Genomic DNA, 25,417 nt, shown 5'->3' with positions numbered 1-25,417 from the left:
TGGATTTGGGGGACTGGTGTGAATGTATGACATTGTTCTGCATTCTGTCCATCAATTTTTGCATAGGGAGCATTCCTACCCACTAACTAGTGCCACGCATACATGTGGCACTTAAAGGCACTGACTTCAGAAGACTTTTGAGACCTGTGCCACTCTGCTCTATACCACTCCACTCCAGTCTGACACTCTATTTTAAGCCACTCCTTGCCACTCTGTCCAACTCTACTCAACCTAACTATAGGCCACTCTACTCTACGCCACACTATCCCACTCTGCTCCACCACACCACACTCCACCCTACTCTGCCACTCCATTCCACTCTTCACCATTCTATGCCACTCTAATCGATTTTGTCACTCCTCTGTTGTCTCCGCCACTCCACTGTATTGTCCTCCACTCTACACCTCTCCACTCTATGCTACTCAACTTGATACCATTCTACTCTTCACCACTCCACTCTGTGCCACGCCACACAGTGCCTTTCGCCATTTTACGGCATGCTTCTCTATGCCATTCCACTCTAACACTCTACGTCACTCTGCTTCACCGCACTCTATGCCATGCTACTCCACTCCACTCCACCCCACTCTTGTCTACGCCACTCTTCTCCTTTCAGTGCCGCTCTACTCACCGCCACGTCAACCAGTTCTTCAGAGCCACTCTACGGCACTCTACTTCACTGTACTCTATTTCACTTTATGCCACTTTACTATACTTTACTCTATGCCGCTTTGCACTGCGCCATTCTACTCCATCCAGTGCCACTCTGCAGCACTTCATGCAGCGCCACTCTACACCAGTTAATTCTACACCACTCCACTCTATTGTACTACACTCCATGCCCCTCTATGCCACTCCAAGCCATTTACAACACTCCACTCTACGCCACTGTCCTCTATGCCATACCACTTACTTTTAGCTATGTTGAACAGCAACCACGCTTCTGTACAACATGTTTAAAAGACATTGGCAAAGCCAATAGCTCATACAGAGGAGAGGCCTAGTTGCTTTGTCAGTGAATGTTACTCTAGTTTTCTAATTGAGGTTGGGATAAATACGTTACACATTTCCCTAAGTTAAGTCTCTCTAGATCTGTGCCATAACTACCTGGGAGTTGAGCTAACATTAATTTATTGACTTTGGGAGCTCACCCTGGCAAGGCTTGTGAGTGTTAATTGAAGTCACACATCCCTAATAGTCCGATTTCTTACACTTGGTATTAGCACAAGAGGTGCCATGGAATTTCTCTGTATAAGTCTGGCTCGACTTAAGCTTTTCTGGTTCCTGCTATGCATCCAGAAAGTAAATACCCACAACTCCCATATCCAAGGTGAACTGTATGTGATCCTGCCATGTTTTCAGGTCAAGATAACTTTTGACAATTATGAGTGTACTCTAAACAGCAAATTCAAAAGTTAATATGATTACACCAAACGTCCTTCCACAAAAATCATGTTCTGATTCAAGCAATGTTTAAAAAACACATGAATTACGATGTTTTTTTTTAACTTTATCGAGGTTCCCTTAAATTTAAATTATATATCTGAAATATCTATGAAATGCGATATTTTTTTGTGCACCAAACTGAGAAAAATATGATTATGTACATTATGGTCCAGGAACATACTGGTTACACCCCCTCCGTGTATTGAATACAGCTGCGCCAGTTTATGTTATCAACAGGAAATGTAAAACATTTTTCTCTGCATTTGTCATTGCAATTTTCACTAAAGATGAGGAATGTGTCAGATTTATGTGGAGATTTCCTTCACTAAATATTGCAGAAAGGCATCTAGCTGTGTGGCCAGTTGACCCAGCAACAATCAATTGATTTACAATTTTGAGTTTCTTTGTTAATCTTAGTCAAAATATTAAAGGCAGTAAGCCCTCCTGTAGCCTCGGAACATAAGAAGCCATTTAGAAAACCGTTTCCAGCTAATTGAAGGGGATCCAGCAGAAACTAGCCGCCAACACACAGCGAGAAGTGCCAGCCAGGAACCCATGAGCAACTAATGGGGAGGAGACCGACTAACCAACCTCAAACACTTTAAAGATAGGAGCCTGGTAGAGACCCACCTCAGCTAATGGGGAGGACCATGACAAAGACCATCCATCGCTCCACCGAGAGGAGCTAGGTAGCAACACCCAAGGAAGAAGCTGGGCAGAAATCAGCTCTTAACACTGAGGGTAGCCAGCTAGGAACCCGCCAACCACTAGCTAATGGGGAGAAGCCAGACACAGAAATCAACCCTTAACACTGAGGGTAGCCAGCTAGGAACCCGCCAACCACCAGCTAATGGGGAGGAGCCAGACACAGAAACTAAGCTCTGGCACACTGAGATGTTACCGGGAGAAACCAAACACACTGACTAATAGAGAGAGTGGCTGGATTGAAACCAACCTTCGGCACTCTTAGGAGGGGAGCCACTGGAAACCCACAGCCACTTACTGAAGGAGTAATGTTCAAGTTCAGTTTATTTTTTCAGTTGGTTAATGCCATTAAAATGTTACAATTATGAAACACAAATCTACTAGGGGAAAGCCTTGATAAAGTGAGTCTGTTCTTAATAAAACATAATAACACCATCTGACCGTGTGATCTTACATAGTAAGTGATTAACTCCAGCAATAACACAATGTTTTGCGATAACTAACTACACAAATCTCCTAAGGGGAAACCTAGATAAAGTGTATGTATGACTGCATCTTTACCACATTATGCACCACTCTCTCAAAGACTTGGAAAGGTAGATTCGTGTCCCAGAGTTCTGTCAGGTGACTTAATTTCGAGGAACTATACATATACTCGCAGTAGGCTGATTGTGGATCGTTTTCTGATGCAGTCCATACACACCGGTTTAATGGACTTTCCCGATCCATCCGTATATTGTACCAGCATTTTATTGAAGCAGACATTCTACCAAAATCTTGCTATACAAACCCAACTTCCAATCGAACTTGAGCCCGGAGGAATTTTGGGGAAGGGAGAATACCCAACTATAGGTATTAACTTGCAGCCTATCCAGGAGGACTGCCTCCTGGCCAAGCATAAACACACTGGCGTGCGCCACAGTCAGAAGTAATTTAGCGGAAATTACTTCCAGTAAGGGCTTAAAGGAGAGTCAATCCAGCTTCTTTACAAAGGTGCTGAAAGTGTGTATTAAAGCAGTCCATTTCTTTACCATGTACTGTGTTTGCTGGAAAAAAAATAACACTGTTATCCCAGTACTTCCCCAGGTATTTGTAATTGTTAACTCCCTCCAGGGTTGTATAATTTAAGAGCATCTTTATTGGGCTCCCTAGCTGGCTACTGATAGTCATGGATTTAGTTTTTGTTGTATAAATCTCAAGATTATTGGATTTGGCGTAAGACTTTAATGAATTAACACAGGTAATTACAGAAGGAGTAGTGCAAACCCCACGAATGGGAGAGCCACACAGGATCCTTAATTGAACTGGAAATTCTTTGATGCAAGATCTATAAAATTGTTTATTATGTGCCAGGTCCGGAGGCTTCATGTTGTACTTGTTAATAGCTGACCCACTACAGAAGCTACATCAACAATTGGTTTATGACAGAAACTTTAAAAGTAGAGTCCGAAGACCAGTCTGCAGCCGCCATAATGTCCTCTAAGTGGGACTCCAACGAATAAGACATGGAGGCCATTGCACCACTTGCTGAATGCGCACCAAATAAGGAAGTGTCCACACTTGCCGCTGACAACAACCACTTAACCCATCGTACCAAATTGGCTGATCTCACAGGTCCAAAAGATTTTTGTCAAGTGATAAGTACTGTCCATTAGCGGATAGGTGTAACTCCCTGGTGCATTCTTCATAAACCTTTAAGCAGCGCACTATTCAAAGCTTACGATTTGTCTGGGAAAGCAGAGTAACCCACACAATGTGAATGTGTCTGAGTACAATTAGAGATCTTAAAAATCACATCAGAAAGGAACGGTACCTGTTAAATTCAGGGCACGAGCGTCCGAGATTCTTCTGCATGAAACGAGGCACAAAAGTATTGTACGTTTCGCAGACAATTGTCTTCATTAGTTGACCTGGACCTCAAACACCTGAGGACTACTTCTACATCCCACAAGACCGAATATTTCGGTTTGGGGGACAGAATCAAACAGATGCTCCTTAACAACTTAAAAAACCCAAGGGTGTTTCCCCACCGGTTTACCATCCAAAGGATGATGGCACGGAGAAATAGCAGAACATAAGTTATTGATGACCTGCAAACCAGTCCTTGATCTGCCATCTGTGAATGACCTTTAAAGGAGGAATAATGGGTACTGAAAATGAGGAGTCTGCATTCCCTGCTGCTACACCTCTTAAGTTGGCTCTGTGGAAACGGCCTCGACCATGCCTGGATCCGGAATGGTAGAAGTTGCCTAGACTTTGGGCGTTATTCCAACCACCTCTGCCTCTGGGATAAGAACCTCTGTAGGAGGCCTGGTCGTAACCCCGACCTGACGCTCGGCCTGTAAAGCGCCCGGCCCTGGTAAAAAGACTATTGTGGATGACCATAAGCAAAGACTGCGCCTTGTCCAGAGTTGAGAGCGTTGCCACAAATTTCGACAAATCCTTAACAAAACTTTCTCTGAACAGTTGTCCATTTGCTAAGGAGCCAGTTCTGTTAGTTTGGGATCGATGCACATTACGATGGAACGCCATCTCCCCGTGAAGATTGCGCAGGTGGCATTGCCTAACAAACATGTTGCATTCTGGGTCCAACCCATAAGGCTATCCGGGCCCACAGGCGAGCCGGTCTCCTTAATCTGGACTGCCATTTCAAGGATCTTGGCCAATGGACAGGATAAATCAAGGACCTTGTACTAACAGCCAAGCCATTTTTTGGATCTTTGGAGAACTTTATAAGGACTGCCATACTCTGATCGATTCCCGGCATGTCAGCAACCTTCCCAGGCAGTGAAGTATGAGGGCATTCCATGCGCGGCCTAGATGAACATACTCGGGCACTTCGGACGAGGGGCACCACTCCGTTGACCTCGGCTGAATAATCTCCTCCGGGTCGAAATCCAGTAGTTTGTCCTGGGAACCCTGTGGATCCAGGGAGCTAGTCTTGTGTTTGTTTCTTGAGGATGGGACTTATCCTAGGAGAGATAGATTTAGAAGATAAAGGCGAATTGTCATCTCGATTTGCGTCAGCTTGTGCCCAAGCACTTGAGGTTCAGAGACTCCATAGCCGTGGTCCAGCATGGCATCTTTAGCTATCTTAACCATGGCCTTCTTGTGTGGCCAGGGTGATTTAGTCGTGTTAAAAGTAGTTGATTTGGACGATGCACTGGGTCCTGGGAGGTGTCTACTCAGATCTGGAAGTGAATAACACTTCAAAGGCTGTCTAAATGGTCACAGCGTGACAGCCAAGGCCTTATTCACTGAGTCCTGAACAGAGTTGTCTATAGCTTTAACCAGCTGCTCCTCCAGGTGGTATTCATTTGGGTCCTCTTATTCATCATGTCCTTCATACTCTCCTTGATAGAATCCTGCAATGTCAGAAATGCACAAAGCTTCAATATTGGTCTTAGTTAAGCAAACAGGAGGGGTGGAGGTGGGGGGACCCATAACTATTCTGAGTAAAGTTTGAATGGAAAAGTACTCTCAAATACTACACCCTGGCCGGGTATCAGTATTGGGAGCAGCCTTTGAAGCCCTAGAGCACAGCTTTTATTATTTATTACAGCGCAGTGGTGCATAGGAGGAGATATTCCCGCAAGCGCAAACGTCCGCATTCAATTCTGAAACTAGCTGCTCTGTTAAAATGCTGTGGGCGCCAAGGGCAAGGGCGATCGGGCTCCTGCAATAGAAAGAATACTACTGGTGCATCCTCTTGCTCCCTCTCCACACCGGGGGTTATCAATGAGACCATGGTCCCTTCGCCAGTGGCAAGGCTACAATGCGCCTATCAATAAAACCATCCAACAGATACCATCACGGATAAACACACTGCTGTGTTGGCAAGCCGGAGCGCAGATCGACAGATTGCGTGCTCGCTCACGCATTGTCAATGATGCATTGGAAAACCATACTACTAATAAGCAATCACATAATTGCTCGAATCTTTATAACCGCTTTCTATAAAGCACAGTATGTATATATTCACAAGCAAATAAAGATAAGAGTAAACACTCATCTCATGCCTGCTGGAGCAGCAAAGAAAGAGGAAGGACAATGGGGACAGTAGGTCTCAGGCCTTTTGAGGTCATGGTTGGTGGAAAGGGTGCTGACGTCATAGGAGAGATCATGGGAAATTCATTTTTTGTTGTGTTTTACTTTAACATGATTGGCTGCTGTGTTTTTGCAGGAAGGTAAGAGGAGCATAATCGGAAGCCCCCGGTCCTGAATCTGTGCTTCGTCTTGCATTAGCAAGGACCCGCTTCCGCCCCTGCTTTTCTGTTTGGACAGAAATTTATATTTCAGACAGCGAGGATTAAGAATTGTTACTTGAGGGTTTTGAGTTTTTTATTTACATTTAAATCCTGTCTATTGGGTACACACATAAGAATAGCGAGCTATCAAAGTACATTATAGAACGAGGAGTAAACCACATCGGTTCCACAGGACCTCTGTGGACAGGGTAGTGAGTATGGAAATTAAGTCATAAATACCCTTCACTCATTGAATCCGTCCCTACACAACTACGGAAAAGGCCACGTCTTTCAAGACTGTAAACATTAAAACCCCAAAAGCAGATCCGAAAAGGCGAACCCTCACCCAATAATAAACAATGTTTATTAGTGTGACCCAGAACCCACCTCCTTGATCCCTCTCATGAGTCCTACATCAGCCTCGGCCTGAGCAACCACACATTTCTACCCTGGGCAATATACCCTAAGTTTTGCAGGGTAACATTTAGGAGTCCTTATTACCATAGGGTATCCATTATTTTACCTAAAACAACGTACTCCTTACTTATGTGTCAGAGTGTTACAGAACAGCAAATGTGGGCTTTCATTCAGTGGACCTCTTTTCGAATTGCACCCCTCAACACAGCTGAATGTAACTCGCAATCTCTTAGGTTTAGATTCGTCTCTCCTTGTAAGCACCTGGACAGTAAGGGTGCATCCGATGTCGCGTGGGCTTCAGTACGGTTTAAGTCCTCTGGAAGGATCTCCAAAAGGACCCTCAGTTGAGCTCTTTCAAAATTATCAAGAGTTTACACTTAAGCATCCAACCTGCAGATAACCTCCACAGCAGCAATCTTAAATCCCGCTGACTCCTTCAAGGAAGAGACAGTCTTTACCCTTTCCAGGGCTCTGGCCTTCCTAAATGCCTTTTCAAATGCCACCATTCTGTCGTTCAGACCCTCCATTTTGTACTCTGTTGCATCAGCAGCTAAAACAGATGCACTGTGTTGGACCTAACGTCCTTGAGGTAGCTTGACTCCGGCCAAAAGGCTTTTATCTCACGATGGCATTTCGTGCTTGCACCTCACCCATCTCACACTTCAACGCAATACCACTTAAAAATGACGCTACACCAAAACGAGGTTCAGACTCAGTAAAGAAGTTTTATCTTTCCTTCTCAGATGCACTCAATTAACATTTTCCATTACATTCAGGATTAACATTACAAGATATTCAGAGCAACCGTGTGACTTCTTTCATTATCTCAGTATAGCACGTTCCTAACCTTCATCATATTGGTCAAACCAGTACCTCGTTTCTCATATCTCACATGACATCCCCACATATTCCATTTCCTGTAACCCTTCCTCCAGGTGTACAGTGGGTCCACAGGTGGCCCTGCAGACAGTTGGGTACCCTGGACACCTCACTTCTTGGGCTCTGGTCTATCACATATGATTCTTCCTAACATTAGACGCTATACGGATGTCTTGTCTGGCTACTAGAGATCCCTGTTACACTTGAACTTGCACCTGTAGTCTCTTATTGACCAATAGTTACATTAACGATTATTATTATTGGTTGAACATTTGCATATGAACCATCCCAGCCCCTGGGAATCAGAATTACACAATTGAATCGCTTTTCCCTCTCAACCCCACAACATAGTTCACAGTCTCGCAAGGCACCGGTGGTTTCTTCTCTCCACCCAGTATCTGGCCGTAAGTCCACCAAACCCCCCCCCCCCCTTTCTACTCAAGTCCCGCTTACTGTCAACCTCTTGGTTTTCTCCTCCTGACGATCGGCGAAGTTTGAGCCGAGTTTCCACCTCTTCCGTCGTTGCCAGGGGGAAAAGAACCCTCTCAACTCACAAGGAGGGCGGTAATGAGGCACCCCCACCCGTTTCCTCCCTTGATGATTCCCCAGCTCGCGAGTCTTGCTATGGGTAGCCCGCTTTCCTCTCACCCGTGACCTCGCTGGCCACCCGGCACAAACTGGTGTCCTCCCCTCGCAGCTCCAGGAAGGCTTCCCGCCTGAGGCAACCCTGGGAAGAGGCGCGGCCTCCTTGGACTTCCCACGTCAAGGGGCGGCGCCTTGACCTCAGGCCCTGTCACTCGATCTGGGGAAGGCGGCCTCCAGGCCTACTGGCTGCGTCACGCGTCAGCTGCTCCGACGCGTCTTCCTCACGCTGGCTCCCACCAGGAAGCTCCGACTCCGGCTCCGACCCTCCCAGCTCACCGCAGACTACTTCCCCGCAGCATCCAGCGATCCTCCACCTTGAGTCAGTGGCGGCGGCCTCCAGTCACCGCGCCTCCCCAGGACTACGCACCGGCCCACGGCATCCCGGCCAGTGACGGTGAGTCTCATGCGCGCGGGGCTCCCAGGGTACAGGCTGGTTTCCGCTTCAGCGCCAACGGGCCCCTAAGGTCCCTAGCGCGTCAGGAATTAGGATTGCGCCACACTTTACTGACACAGTGCTGGGGTGGATGTCACTTGGGTCTTAGAGCGCTAAGCTGACAGAGCGCCTCACTGTTTCTCAGAGGGGCTGAAATTAAGGGGGCCAGGGTCGCACTGCCACGGTCCGGTAGTCAGTCGCCCTTTCGCTACCAGGCTCAATCCTCTGTCTCCAGAGCCCCAGGCAACTACAGGAATGTGAGCAGGGTGGTTCTAGACGGCAACTCCTCCCCTGGTCCTCCTTCAGGGATTCTGGCTATAGGGAGGCCACCATAGACGATGACCTCCAAAGTCATTGGCTGTGTGCAGGGACCGGTCAGAAGGTCGGGGGTGGTGTCCACTGATGAGAGAAGACGTGCAGACCCTGAGACCTGTCAATTCCCTATCTAGCGCAACCACCTCCCCACTCAGGTGCCTTACTCCTGACTACCTCACAGCTCAACTAAGTCCTAAAATGGCCGCCCTACCCCCACCTCTATTTATCACCTGGGGCCTGACTGGCCAGAGTGGCCCAGAAGGTTCTGGAACCTCCCATGGCAGTCTATGGCCCAGGTGCTGAGGTGACAGTTGGAGCCACCATTTTATGAGACAAGCCTCCATCTTCCTATTTCCTCATTGAAGCACCTTGCGCCTCTCCCTCAGTTAGCAAGGATGAGGCGCCCAGAGCCTCTACATCAACACCAAAAGTAGTTAGTGAACAGGAAAAAAAAATGAGAAGGGAAAGGGACAAAAAAAAGAATAATATGAGGAGGGAACTGCCAAAGGGCTGACAGGTCTAACACACTGATTTTGTAGTTCAGATCCTTGGAAGCACAGTAATGCACAGCCAGTGCTTTTTTGTGAGGCCACATTCTAATCCACCAGAAGCTATTTGGAACATCCACTTTGTGTCTTGTAAACCATGATAGAGTTAGAGCCACCCGGCCTACAGACGTCTTCTTTTCAGCAGTCGCCTTGATTCAGGCTGCATTCCAAGAAGGCCACTGCCTTATGATAACGCACACACTTATTAATTCCAGCCACTCTGAAACTGGTTGCAACCTGCTTCACTAAGGCATTCGCAAGTTGTGGGGGGGTTCAGAACACCACACCTCTGCAGTAGGCCAGGACACCGCAGCTCTTTATTCACAGACAATTGGCAGATTGTATGTTCCGAAACCTGGCACACAAATAGCGAGCCATCAGAAGTTCCTTGCTTTTCTTTCATCCCTCACGCAGCCTTGACGTGGGCCTGTCCAAGCCTCCGTGCTGCTTCAATGTGGTCCGCTGTGAGCGGCTGGTCAAGGAGAGAATAAGATGGCTCAACATTTCCATTCCTGGGGTCCGAAGCTTGTACCTGAGGGCCACGTGGACCATAAGACCACTCCACATATTCCTGACTTCATCTGCTTGAGGGACAGATCAGAGAACTGCACCACAAGAAACCCACAGTGCTCCTCACGATGATGATCTGGGAGTGAAGGAAGACTCCACTGCTGTCCAGGGGGCTGAGGGATCTTCATTACATACAGAACAGGAGCAGCACAGGCAGAGCGGTCCATCCTTGCTTTGATAAAGAAGAGCACCTGTTTATCTACCACGCAGAAGCAGGGCAGCAGCACTGCAGGCTTCCCTCTGAAACAGAGCAAGTCCTGCAGGCTCTCCTCTCACAGCACGGGCTTCAGGGGCACACTGAAATATCAGAGCAAGGCTCCATCGCATACTCCGAACAATCCGGCACAAGCAGCATCAGTGCAGGCCAGACAGGCACAGCACACACGTCCCTCGGTTACTAAAGACGTATGGCAAATATAGCAATACTGTAAGATTTTCACACAGAGCACGGGCAGGAGTGATGAATTATTCCATCAGTGCAGAATAGGTGCTGAAAAGTTGGAAGAAAGGCAGTCTTGCAGAAATTCACACACAGCCACACCCTTCAAGCTCCTGGCAGAGTGGTGCAAACATACCTCAGCCATACACACAAGCCCAAACAGGCGTCCACCCACCTCCAGGCACAGTAACGAAGCTGCAATGCAAATTTAACTCGGGGATCAGGTGTGGTGTGAATAACAGTGCAAGCTCCTGCTTACAGTGGAAGATTTTTATCATACACCGAACAATACAACGTAGACCAGAACTATGCCATCCTCTCACTGTGGCTCGACATGGCTTAGAAAGCCTCAATACACCATGTACAGATGAAGTGCATGCTTTGGTCACACATGACTTGAAGCTGCATTGCACAGTTCTGTCACATAAGTATTGCAATGAGCATGCATGTTAATCAAAGAGGCCTGTAGTAAAAGGCTTGTACCGTCCTCTAGCCTTATCCAGCGACTTAACGGAACATCAGTTTTTAATGCACCCACTCAATAGAGCCACGCATCTCCACAAACCGTACCAGACTCTGGGAACTTCAGAACTGTCTAATACTTCTGAAAATCACAGTAGTATCATACTAATGGCTGATTGTATACTTAACAAATGAGAAATAACATTAGGAACCATACACACACAAACACACTGAGGAACACCATGTGCAATAGCAGCCTGAACTTCAGTCACAAGCTTCCGTTTCACATTCAACAGGCAGCAGCAGTAAACAATTTCCTCTCTTGTCGAGAAAAATGACACACAGCCAAGCGCAGTCCAAGCACCTATTCCACACAAAGAACAGTGGCTAAATGAGGAGCAGAAGTATAAGCTTCCCTTACACAGAATAGGCAGAGTAAAGCCGTCCGCAGCGTTAAGCTTCAGCAAGATACAGCAAGGGCAACAATCATGCATGTTATGTTATTTTATCATTAGTGTAGCGCCCAATCCTTCACTGGTAAAGCATAAGAGAGCTTCTGATGGTCTAGGAATGACTTTCCAAAGTTTTCTAATATTTAGTTTGGAAACCAGTCTCATTTGGCTTTTGTAGATGGCTAATTAATGGCATATGTCGCTGTGTTTGGCATATGTTATGTGTTCTGTCTTAATGTATTTTGTTGAATCGTGCATGGGGTGTCTTGGTGGGTAGTGTTGTGAACACAATGTGTGCCCAGTGTCTTGTCTAATGTGTCTTGTTGAGAGTTTGCCTAGATGGTCTTGGCCCAGTTTATAGTGGGGAATACAAGAGTAAAGCTGTTGACCAAGCAAGTAATGAAATAGAAAGGGAACTCAGTGGGTAGTAACTAGTGAAGGGTGGCAGCATGAAGCAAGTGCCCCTTACGCAAAGTGAGCAGCCATCAGTAGTATTTGATTCCCCCTCAAACGCAGAAAAGTACGTTCAAGCAGTATCAGTGGAGGTGTTGCTCTTGAACAGAAAAAATTATCAGTATGTCACAGTGTAACTTTCCCTCCAATAGAATGGTTACCTTTAAGGCAGCAGGAAGTGTGAACTCTAACATAGAGGACACACAGCGCAGATATTAGCTGTGCTAGCATCCCTCACACTGGAGTGTGGGGGCAGCAGTGGGTATCTGACAGAAAGTGGCATTTTCTTGTGTTTCTTTTGTTGGAAATTTCTTTATTGGTTGTAATTGACCTCATGTTCCTGTTCTGTTTTAGGTGCTGTAAATAATTCCAGGTATGTAAGATGAAGCCAGCCAGGAGAACAGCAGCACCCTCCCCCTGCAAGTCACCTGCTTCCACCCGGACAAAGGCCCAGAGACGAACCCTGGAGGAGGGGTTGCAGGAGAAGCAGGAGGAAGAGGAAGAGGAAGAGAGTATGGAAAAGCCTTTGTCTCAGGTGGCAGCTCAACACATGCAGGTGGAGGTGGGAGGGCAGAACATGCCAACTCAAGACCCGAAGGAGATGACATTTAGATGTTCAGTTTACGGCATGGGAGGACAGCACTCTGGGCAGGATGAACACGAGGCCCAGGGAGGTGCACAGAGCCCTCATGCCGGGGTCAGTCTGCTGGCCCACAACACTCCTCAGAGTGCACAGGCAGAGGGCACTGGCCAGGACCATTCGGCAAACATGGAGGGTAAGCCTCGAATGTGTGAACCCCCTCTAAGCCGGAAGACGGCCACCTTCAAATCCAGAGCCCCCAAAAAGAAGTATGTGGATGAGCAGGGAGGCCAGGAGTACTGTGATGACTCCAGCACTGGCAGTGAGGCATCTACTGCAGGCCCTCTGCAAGCACCCCACCAGGAGTCCCATCCAGAGCATATGCTACCGTTGCCAGAGGAGACCTGCCCATCCTCTGTTAGGTCCTCCTCCACAGACACAGCCAGTGAGCATTCCGCCGACCTGGAGGAAGAAGGTGACAAGAGCAGGTTTGACCCCCAGAGCCCACTAGTGAGCTGGCCTCCTGCAGAGTATGACTTGCGTCAGCTTAAGTCACTGCGTGTTCTGGGCCGGAGGGATGGAATTTTCCAGCCAGGGATTGTGAAGCAGATTCGTCGCAACCAAGACTTAGGCATCCTCTTCATTGGTGACAGGTGCACCACCTACTACAATAACGTGCAGAACATGGACCAAGTCAATGTCATATTGGATGCTGCTCCTGTGCCTGGAGCTGTGACTTTAGGCAGTGCGGTGTGCATTTGCATCACCCAGGATGAGATGACTTACCAGGAAGGAGTAGTGCTGGAAATGAACCAGAAGGCTGGCTCCTACAGAGTGCAGCTTATCAAGACAGCTTCGTCACCTTTGAGGCAAGAGCCTGAGTCAGTATGGGTCAGCAGAGCCAATCTGCGCCTCCTTCGTACCCCCTGGTGGAAGGCTCCTGAGGCCAGAGAAACGCCCTTGAAGGACAGTGATGAGAACAGGAAGCCAGTAGCCGCCTTTATACTTTCATCTGCAGCGACCGTCATCACCGCAACCCCTGCCGATCCTTCGGCATGCATCGCTGCTGGCCTTGCCGCAGAACTGAAACATCTCGAGGATGCAGAGGTGTCCAAATTCAGTTTCAGCGTCCCACCGACGGAGGAGAAGATGCTGCTCCCCCAGCGCCAAATTCTTTCCCCTCCCAAGTCACCACCCTTCAGCGCCAATATAATGCTGAGCCGGCTACATGACCAGCCATCACCACTGCTTAGCCAGGATGGAGGCAGCCGGAGCAGCAGTGTATCTCTGGACAAATGTAGCACTCCAGGCTCTCGCTCCCGCACACCACTTACAGCTGCGCAGCAGAAATACAAGAAGGGCGACGTGGTATGCACTCCTAATGGGATCCGTAAGAAGTTTAATGGTAAGCAGTGGCGCCGGCTGTGCTCACGGGATGGCTGTATGAAGGAGTCACAGAGGAGAGGGTACTGCTCCCGTCACCTTTCCATGCGCACCAAGGAGATGGAGAGCCTTTCTGAGGGCCGGGGCAGTGCCCTGCGTGAGGGAAGCACTGAATTTGATTGGGATGACACCTCCAGGGACAGTGAGGCCAGCAGCATCCGCACAGACTCCCGTCCCCGCTTGGTGGCAACTGATATGTCCCGCTTTGATTCCGATGAATGTGAGGCTGCCAACATGCTTATGTCTCTTGGTAGCTCTCGCTCGTGTACGCCCTCCTTCTCGCCTGTGTCTAACCAATCCCCATTCTCCCCCACTCCATCTCCCTCACCATCCCCACTCTTTGGCTTTCGCCCAGCCAATTTCAGCCCCATCAACGCCTCACCTGTGATCCAAAGGAATGCGGCCCGCAGCCGCCATGTTAGCGCTAGCACTCCGAAGGGTGGTGTTATGACACCTGAGATGGTGCATCATCCACATCATCGGGAGCGGCACTCCTCTGGTATTCTTCCCACATTCATGACCAATCTCACATTCACTGTGCCCATGAGCCCTAGCAAGAGGAAACCAGATCCGCACCATGGTAGTGCCAGCTCTACAGCTGACTTCCAGAAGAATGATAGCATGGACTCTGGCGTGGAGTCAGTCTCCAATACTCCGACATCCTGTACTGCATCTGGATTCCGGTCCGTATCACCTGCCACTCTATCCTCCCGATCACAGCAACCCTCGCCACTGCTTGTTCTGTCTCCTCCTGCTGTTATCACTTCTGACCCTAGCCCATCTATTCGCCGGGTTCCTGCTGTGCAGCGAGACTCACCAGTCATTGTGCGTAATCCAGAAGTGCCATTGCCTTCTAAGTTCTTGGAGAAGCCTTTGGACATGGGTAGTCACAGCAGCAGCCCCCGCATGGGAAAGCTGGGCACTAAGGAGCATTCTTCCAAGACCCAGCTGCAGATCCCAGTGCCCATCAATGCAACGCAGATTCAAAGTGTGAACCGAAGCCTACCCTCCAGTCAGGCCAGTTCTTCTCTTCTCGGCACATCTACAGCCCCAAGCGCATCGGGACCACCGCAGCAGAATCCACCCATCTTCAGTGTCTCTTCCCCTTTCCAACCTGTGGCCTTCCATCCATCCCCAACTGCATTGCTTCCGGTCATCGTGCCCAGCAACTACACCAGCCACCCTGCCCCAAAGAAGGAAGTCATCATGGGCAGGCCAGGCACAGGTAAGAGCTACCTTTCCCCCCCAGCTTCTTGTGAAAGGATTTCTGTGAAAAAGCAGAATTCCCTGGCACAGATGCTTGTATTGATATTTGTGTAGCACTATTTAGAGGTAGAGTTGTCCCTAGTTGCAAAGTATGAGCAGGCACCAATGTGTTTTTCTACAGGTGACATCAGCAAAGTTTAAAAGTCTTTCTGTGGGCATTCAGAAGCTTGTAGCTAAAGATAATGTCTTGCATAAATTCTGAGAGTTGTCTGTTTGTGAATCCTGTGTGTCAGGACTTGTCTCCTTAAATGGGGACCTTATTATAAATTGTGGGAGTGTATTTCAGATGATTCCGATACATCTCAAGAGTTAGGCATGTCGTTGCCACATACATAATATAGGCAGGTGTAGTTAAGTGGACTCTTGTGTGCACTCTGAAGGTTTGGTGTTGTGGCATCATGTACATTGTGAAGGCGGATGCTGATTGATTGGCAGATTTATAAAGCGCAAGACTTGACCAGCCTTGAGATAGGATACTAGATGTTATTTGTGATCAAAAAGGTCTTAAGTTATCTCCCGAAAACTTTCAGGCTATGTTGAGCATATAAAGGTGGCGGTACCCGTTCCAGGCTTTTTCCTTCACCACTGCCAAGGAGCTGGCTCTTACTCTAGTTTTTTTTAATTTAGGAATTTTATCAGACAGGCAAGCTGGAATCTAAGAGTGTGGATGGAGGTTTGATACCAGGAGAACAGCAAGACCATATTGGTATTTGGCCCATAGTTGTAAATTGTTTTGTGACATAAACAGAGCTTTGAAAAGATATCTTTCGTTCACAGAGAGCTAATGTAACTTCTTGTGCTCACTGGAGATGGATGACGATTTCTTTGGCCCCAAGACCAGTAGAACTGCTGTATTTTGGAGCATCTGCGCTCTGTGCAGGAGATATTTAGGTAGACCTACTAACACGGGTTACAGCAGCCCATCCTGGATAGAACAAGTGCTTGTATTAGATGTTTCTTGGCAGATGAAGGAAGAAAAGGGAGTATTTTTCAGATGATGCTCAGCAAATGAAAGCCTGTGGAGAACATGGTCTTAATATGATCCACAAAGGAGAAATCAGATTCAACTGTCTCTCCCAGATTTTATAACCTGGAACACAGGGAAGGGCATCACCTCCAGCATATCAAGCTACCAGTCCTGTGAGCAGGGGCATGAGCTTCCGGCTCCGAAGACCACCATTTCAGGTGTGCTGTTGTGTAAAAGGACATCATCCGGTTTGAAAACTCCTGAAGACCTTCCCTGAGATTCGGGGAAATCTCCCTGGGGTTATTATCAGGTCCAACAGACACCTGTGTGTCATCGGCATACGTATGGAATGAGATGCTGAATGACTCAATCATACCTTTACAAAAACAAGGGAACCCAGAAGGTCAATAAGGACCTTGGGTAACAGTTTAGTATTAGAACAGTGGTCCTTAAACGCAACAGTTGAGTAAATAGGATAATTATAGACTTGAATCAGTACTATAATGCGAGTCAATTTAATAAATCAAAATTGTCAAAGAACAAAAGTACAAACGTAGCAATTACGTGGGACACAATCCTGCATCCTACATGAACACATGACAAATACATTTAGACAAAAACATATCCGGCAGGACGGGGTAGCTTGTGGAATATTGAGCACAATTTCTAACAAGCTTAGAGAAACAGTAACTGCACTTTTTTTATCATGTGCGATTAACGTGCAAACTGTTTACATTAGTTGACAAAGTTTTGATCCTTTATAAACAATAATAGGGGTTCCCAGCTATTGAGCATCGGATCTCCCATCATTCTGTGCATCGCCACATGCTAATTTATTGAATATACTACTGCGTATTGCTGAAAAACACCCAAATATCTTCACCACCTTATCCACAGAACCATCATTTCTGTGGCTCCGGCCCCTCCTGAGTCCGCGACCGCTATCCTTTTCCCGCAAGCACTATCCAGGCTATTTTCATTGATTCAGGTTTGCACCTTAACTGTCCTGATGATGATCCTATTATTGTTTTTAACCTCTTCGGTGCTCATGACGTCTCCCGGCCGTCATGAGTCACGATGGGCGTGTGCGGACGACGGCCGGGAGACGTCATGACCACGCACGCGATCGGAATGTCAGCACTTCGGGAGCGCTGCGGCGGAATTTGCGCCGCAGCGAAGAGGTTAAAGGATCGAAACGTCGTCGACTAATGTAAACAGTTTGCACGTTAATCGCACATGATAAAAAAAAGTGCAGTTACTGTTTCTCTAACCTTGTTAGAAATTGTGCTCAATATTCCACAAGCTACCCCGTCTTGCCTGATATGTTTTTGTTCTATAAGTATTTGTCATGTGTTCATGTAGGATCCAGGATTGTGTCCCGTGTAATTGCTACTTTTGTATTTTTTTCTTTGACATTTTTGCTTTATTAAATTGATTGTCCGGCATTATAGGACTGATTCAAGTCTCTAATTATCCTATTTACTCAACTGTTGCATTTAAGGAGCACTGTTCTAATACTAGAATGACTCAATCGGGCAGGCATGGGGTGCCCTATAAAGGGAAAAGAGTGGGGTTCAGTTCAGAGCTTTTGAGTAATCCACTCAGAATGAGTTTATGGGCTGATGTAAAGTTAGATAGGAAGACAGTTTGTGTCCTGCCTTGCAAAAAAGATGAAAAACTTGCAAGTACTGAGCCAGATAACCCAGCTGTTGGCAGCCTCTGGGGAAGGGTGGAGTGGGCGATGGTGTCAAAGGTTGTTGATAGACCGAACAATATCCGCCACTCCACCTCCATCCATAATGCCTCTGATGTTTCTTTGACCTTAGCTAACACTGTTTTTGTACAGATGCCCTTTCAAAAGACTCATTGAGCCATGTGTAGTAATTCATGTGTCTCTAGGTGTTGAGCTAGCTGTTAACTACGGTCTCGGTCATCTTGGTGAACAGAAGTAGAAGGTAAATGGGACGAAAGTTCGCCATGACCTTAAGATCAAGTGTAGACTGTAGTAGCCTGCCATTCCTTAGAAATGATTCATGACATGGGGTATGAATTGCACAAGGCATTTAGGTTGGGAAGAACAGTAAAGCCAACCTTTTGTATTTGATGCATAGAGCAAGTATCCGGCTGGAAGAAGGCGGTGATAGCAGCAAATATGTTTGAGGGATTACTTCTAACTTGGAGTCAAAGTTAGACTATTCCTTTTCAGATGGTGGTGCTTTTGTGAGAGGTGTATTTACATCAGGCTGGGGTCATTTGTTGACTAAATCAACAATTTTCTTATTGAAAAATTCTGACAGCTTATTGAAAAGGTCTTGAGAGGGTTTTGTTGCATTGTTTTCTGCCTCTGGTCAAGCCATACTTTTGTAAAGTTTTAACACTTCTCTTGTGGGATTCTTAGACCAAAAACACACTTCTGAGCAAACACAGATTTTGTAAGCTTTATGAATTTATGGTGGCTATGAAGAGTGGACTTATATACATGACAATTTGTCAACTAGGTTATAGTTCTTTCTCTGCCTCCTTACAAGTCCTTTACATTCCTTTTTTAAGGCCATGGAGCCGAGGGCTTATTTCTTTTAGGGCAAACATGTTTAAGGGAAATACGTTTTCTTTGTGAGGATGAGAGCCAATTATCTACTACCATTGAGTTAGTGGATGGATTATCCTCCGTCAAAAGAGAATGGTTAGAGTTTAACACAACCTCTCATTCCCCTGGGATAAAGTTTCTCTGCGATCTAGCAATATTGGTTAATTTAGTGGGTGGTGGATCCATGCCTCAGGCCAACTGAATAGTGAAATAGTGGTTTATCCAAGGAAGCTGGGTCTGTCCATGGAAGTTGGGTACAATTACGAAGGGACACCAATGTGGGGGTGCAGATGATTGCATCCAAATTATGGCCCACATCATGGGTGGGTCAAATGATGATAATCTATTGATTTAATGATTTAAACAGATTATGAAACTTCTCAGCATCTCTATCTAGTTCGTCATCTAGGTGTATGTTAAAATCTCACAAAAGTATCAGCTTGTTCAAAATCAGCTGATTCAAAGAAAGAGGTATAAAATCCCTTACGGCTCCTGGGGCCCTATCAACTTATACACATTTGAAAGAAGAGTGCTGTAAATCTTTAAAGGTTAATAGCAAGTGATCCCCCCCCCCCCCCGGAGAATGGGTGAAATGTAACCAGAGACCTTAAATTTATCTTTAAAAATGCTTGCATCTCCATGACTTCTTTATATGATCTATTGAGCTGTTTAATGAGGTCAACAGAGGGAACTACCAAGAGATCTCTGGGGTCAAATCGCTCTTCAGCCATATTTTCTTTATAAATATGCTATCCAAATATAATTCCATAATTCATTTAGTTCAGAACAGTGTTTAGTAATCAACCAAGCTTCGTCCTTTTCTTCTTTATTGACTTTATTTCAGCCGATGGACATAAAAGCAATACAATTAAAATAATTGTAAAAGGAAGCACAATACAATATAGCTGGAGCATAAACAAATACCGGGCATAAAATATTCTTAGAAGTATCCACTATTGGCCTGAAAACACAAAGCAGATGTACAAACACTTCACCGTAGACACAGAACCTATTATGGTCCATCTTGCCTAAATGTACGTTTTATACATGTCATGCTGTAGTAAGGGTGTTGGAAGACATTAGACCAGAAGTTGGTAATTTAAAACAAGTACTCAAACCAGTAAAACCCTGATGCACGAGAGGGAGGGGATATACATTAGACGGAGAGTGAAGAAAGGGTCAAAGAGACACTTTTTTGTGAATTGGCCATATGCTTTCCAAATATTTAGTGATGGAGAAAACAATGACCTGGGGCGTGTCTGCTCTACATATCCTTATCGCTACCCTGCACTAGGCAACACCTAAAAGACGGCATAAAGGAACAATTCGACACTTACGCTGCTTATAATACCTTGGGCAGAAAAAGAGGAGGTGGTAATCAGTTTCTTCAGCACTTCTGCAGACAGGACACATTTTATTTTCATCTTGTTGACTATTCCATTTAGTGGTAAAGGAGGCACGCAGTAATGAACCTACCCTGAACCGTATATAAAGAGCTTTTGTGAATGGAGGGTCAATATCATTCATATAGTTTTCTAAATAGGAGGTGGGCTTGAATCCTGTGAAACAATCAGTCACTTTGCCCAGACCCGCCTGTTTAGAAAATGTACCCATCTCAAGCTCCCAGGAGATAAATGGTCTTCACTCACATTTTTGCAGAAGATGGAATAGTTGCAGGGGACAACCAATACTCGTATAGATTCCTAGAGAATAGGGACAGTTTTACAAAGTCCAACCCGAGTAACAGAACACCTCTCTGTGATCTATCAACAACATCTATATTCTGCCAGCTCAGGCGTAGACCAAATCCGTACCCAAATCAGAATAGGTTTCGGGTGCGCTAGGGGTGCAACAGACCAAAGCCTAGGTCGTGTTTGAAAATCAGTGGTGTGCTTTGGGGCAATTTAAGGGCTGCTTTTAAAAATTTATTCTTGGCCAGCACCAGGGCTTTTAAATAAGCATATCCCCAGAGTTCAGCTCCATATGTAGCAGCGGCTACAGCTTTGGCCCACCAGACCTCAAGAAGGTGGGAAATTGGATGAGATGAGGATTTGTTTGCAAATTGTAGTATTGCTGCCTCCTTGTGCTTTAGTATGGGAGTACTTTTGATAACCTGGGAACCCCAGGTATTAGCACTACAGAGGCAAATGCCAAGATAATCAAAAACTAGCTCTTTCTCCAGCTCCTCCCCTACCAATATTATTGATCCTCAGAAGCTTCAATGGGGTGACTGGCAGTAAATGTTGTCTTACTTGTGTCGATTGCCAGTCAATGATCTAGGCAGAATATGTTAAACTTACTTAAAAAGGTCTCTAGGCACTTGTTTTTTTATACTAATAAAGTTGCTGTTACAGAAGTTACATCCCTTCTTAAATGTACCAAATCAGGTTCCCCTCTTGACATTATTCCTGCTAAAGTATCCTCTAGACTCTCGGCCTAACTTGCATTACCCATTTGCACCATTCTTAATAGCTCTTTGAGCTCTGGTAGTCTCCCGTCGGAATGGAAACATGCTCAAATAATTCCTATCCGTAAAAACCTTAAAATTCATACTTCCGAGCTGACCAACTACCGACCCATTTCCTTGCTTCCCTTACAGAGTAAGCTTATAGAAAGACATATCAATAAACATCTATCAGCGTTTGTTGAATCCATCCACTCTCTTGATGCTTTTCAATCGGGCTTTCGGGCCAAACATAGTACGGAGACTGCCTTAGTGGAGGTGACTGATAACATCAGGATGGCACTGGACAATGGTCAGGCAGCACTTTTGGTGCTGCTTGACCTTTCAGCAGCATTTGACACTATTTCCCATCAGATTCTGTTGGAGATGCAACAAGATTTGGGTGTTCAGGGACTCGCTTTGAAGTGGTTGACTGATTTCTTAACGGATAGAACCCAGACAGTCACCCTGGTCCCTTTTAAGTCTGCCCCTTCCCGGGTTACCAAGGGGGTCCCTCAGGGCTTGTGTTTGAGCCCGACTCTTTTTAATATCTATGTGACCCCTTTGGCGAAACTTATGAGGAGTTTGGGTTTTAATCCCATTACATATGCAGATGACACCCATCTCCTCCTTACTTTTGACAAAAGCAGATCCGACATCCAGCATATCTTCTCCAAGGGCATGATGGCTATTGCCTCTTGGATGCAAAGTCATTTCCTCCAATTAAACTCTGAAAAATCTGAGATTATGCTGTTTGGAGGAGCCGCCATTTGTTGGTCCCCTACTTGGTGGCCTGAGGAGTTGGGTAAAGTCCCTACTCCTAAAGAAGTGATCAAAAATCTTGGTGTCAAAATCGATCAAAAGCTTACTCTGGATGCCCATGTCAACTCCACTATTGGCACCTGCTACTATATTTTGGGTCTACTCAGGAGAATTTTTCCCTTACTTCCTCCTGCGACTAGAAAAACGTTGATGCAGGCTCTGATCATGAGTAGAATAGATTATTGTAATGCCCTGCTTCTCTCGACCAATGAAGCCTCCTTAAACAAACTGCAGGTTGTGCAGAACACGGCGGCCCGCCTAGTTGCGGGAGCCCCGCTTAGGACTCCCTCTATGCCCCTCTTGAAAAAGCTCCATTGGCTTCCAGTAAGGAAAAGAGTGAAATTTAAGATAGGCTGCATTGTCTTCAAGGCCTTAAACGGTCTCGGCCCGTTCTATCTCTCTAGTAAAATAACCAACTACATTCCTCTGCGCTCGCTTAGGTCAGGATCCAAACGTTTACTCTTTATCCCCAGAATCAAAAAATCACGTAGCGGCGGCAAAGCTTTCTCATATCTGGCTCTGGTTCTCTGGAATGAATTACCACAACATCTCCGTTATTGTATGACCAGCTCTCACTCCAGAAAGCTCCTTAAAACCTATATCTTTTAATCAGTCTGCCGATGCAGTAGGGCCGTTACAAGCACAGAGATACCCCTCGGGGTGATTCAGCGCTATTCAAAATCATAAATCAATCAAATTAAGTATCGTCCGCAAATAATAGAGCGGGTATTTTAGTTCCTGCTAGAGCCGTAAAATCGTTAACACAACCCAAGAGGTCATTGATGCAGCCATTTATAAACAGCAGTAACAATGTGGGGGCAAGGACGTATTCGTGCCTGACTCTTTTTACAACCTTAAAAGGATCAGTGTTTTCCCCATGTGTACCCCATCTGACTTGAGCAAAATTGTGGTGAAACCTGGCAAATAAATCAAAAGAGGGCGGAAAAGCCCTAGGTCACCTAGTGTACGCCATAACTTATCCCCAGGGACCATATCAGATGGTGCCTTGAGATCAACCAAAGCGACATAAAGGCTACCTCTTTTTAGGTCTACTTCTTTCCACCTTATTAATTGAGACCTAAAAACCTGGTCAACTGCGCTAATTTTGGGGTGAAATCCATCCTGAAACTGGATTTATATTTTATTTTCTGTGACCCAAATGAGGAGCTGCCATAATAAAAGTTTGCGAAAGATTTAATGGGTGGAATCAATCAGACTAATTAGGCGGTAGTTGGCTGGGTCAGACTTTGGGCCTTTCTTATGTATGGGAATAAGCTCCGCCTCTTTCCATGAGGATGGAATCTCACCTCCTGCTAAAATGGCTTTTAAAACACATGTACGGTAGAGTGCCCATATTGCCAGTTTGGAGTTAAAAAGGTCCATTGGAATTCGATCTAGCCTGTGTGCCTTTCCTGCCTTCTGAGATCTAATTGCTGCAATCACTTCGGTCCCAGATAATACCCATCCATCTTTAATAATATCTAAGTCAAATGGAGTCTTGAAGGATGTGGAGGGCAACATAGGATCAGGGAGTCAAGATTTGCAAGGGTTGGAGGGGGGCTACTTTATAAAGATTTAAAATGATTCACACAATCTTGTGATAGAGTGTGTACTTCCGGCTTCATCCTATTTGTCTTGGCACCATGTACTATTATGTGCTAGAAAGCTACCTGGTCCCCTTAGCATGTTGCAGACAAGATGTAATTCCAAATTGCTGTATCTCATGTCAATTTTGCATGTCTTAGTGCTAGTTTGTAATTTGCTCAAGCTAACTTTATATCCTGCGAAAACCCGTATTTAGCCGACCTGCAAGCCCTGTCTGAACATGCGAAAACCCACATTTAGCCGACCTGCAAGCCCTGTCTTAACATGCAGATCTGCCTTCTGAGGAGTATTCTTGTGTGAAGAAGGTTTAGTAAAGGAGCTCATTTTCAAACATTTGTAATGAGCATCCATGAGCAGGTCAGAAGCTTCCTCTGAATAGCCATGTAAGGTCGTGATAGAGTGTGACGTATTTGGACTCATTGTCCGTAATGCTCTCCCACTTAAATCTCCTCTGATTGTTACTTACTGAGAGAGGACCTCCAGACAGTTGAGGGGTCCCACTCCCCCGTTCGTCACCTTTACAAAGGGAGAGGTGAAGAGGGAAGTGGTCACTCTCATATCTAGGCAGGACTTCCATATCAATAAGATTTCCCCAGGATTGAACATCTAATAAAAAGCAATATGGCTCCGGTAGGTATTTCTTTTAAAAGTAGGACACATCTCCAGATCAGATTTGGTTCTACCATTACATGCCCTCAGACAGCAACTCCTACAAAGATCCAGCATTTGGAGGGCAACCTGTGGAAGCAAGGATAAGGATGGCTTGGAAATTTGAGGAAAATCCCAATATTAGTCTTACTCTCCTGCTATTTCATTTAAGAGTGCAGATGGTTCAAAACATACGTTGAAATACCCAGCCAAAATCACAACTGCTTCTTTCCATGGTAAAAAGGAACAATACTCCATCAAAACGTTGAAGGACAGGGAGATCAGCTGTTTTGGAGGCACTCCTGCTGTATACATTAAAAGTGAGGATTTTTGTTTTATCGGGCGTATAAATTTCAATACGAAGCAGGCCTGAACAAATGATAGATAATTGGCTAACATGGTACTCCACCGCACTCTTAACCAAAATTAGCAACTCACCAGACAGTCTGCCTGGTTTAGACTTCCATGGTACTGGGCGTCACATAATCAACCAAGCATTTTAGAGCACGCGTTAAGGTTGTGCAAGTGATCCATTTGTTTCTTCCCTGTGTAAAAGATATCATTACAGGGTTTGGCCAACTGAGTACACCAGTGGCTTGATGGTGTTTTAAAAAGTGATATTCATGAAAAATGTTCTCCAGGTCTGGATGCAGAAAGCGGCAGGGAAGCGTATGTTGTTCAGCCTGTAGGTGATCTGCTTTTACTCCTGCCTTTCCAACAGCAGAATCTCTTGCCATGGTCCCAGTCCCGGCATGGATGGGTGCAAACGGGCCTGCCCTTGGTACAGACGCAGAGCGTCCATGCTTAATTTCCCCTCCATCAGTCATAAAAGCTAAGCTATGTCAGAGACCAGTCCCACAAAGGAGCACCTCCCAAGACGATGTCCAAAATACTAACTACTTGCTAACCGACCTTCTATATTTAGTAAAGTGCAATGTGCCTGAAAGTGCGTTGTTAAGGTGCACCAGATATCCCCTAGAAACGATGGATACTCCTGTTTCAGAAACGCCCTAAAACAGCTGGCGATGGGGCGCATTGGGGATGT

General features: G+C 46.0%; 1 protein-coding gene across 1 annotated transcript in view; it reads left to right on the top strand.

Annotated features, from left to right (window-relative positions):
* CIC (capicua transcriptional repressor) overlaps positions 1-25,417 on the top strand; it is a 786,494-nt gene that overhangs the window by 5,525 nt on the left and 755,552 nt on the right. The window contains exon 2 of the mRNA XM_085615585.1: positions 12,366-15,259. Coding sequence (XP_085471711.1) covers positions 12,394-15,259 — 2,866 coding nt within the window. The 5' untranslated portion in view covers positions 12,366-12,393. The remainder of the gene's footprint in view (positions 1-12,365; positions 15,260-25,417) is intronic.

The sequence above is a fragment of the Triturus cristatus genome, chromosome 7, assembly GCF_964204655.1.
Source record: "Triturus cristatus chromosome 7, aTriCri1.1, whole genome shotgun sequence".
NCBI lineage: Eukaryota > Metazoa > Chordata > Amphibia > Caudata > Salamandridae > Triturus > Triturus cristatus.
The sequence above is the reverse complement of the archived record's forward strand: the minus strand, read 5'-3'. Positions and strand labels throughout refer to the sequence as shown.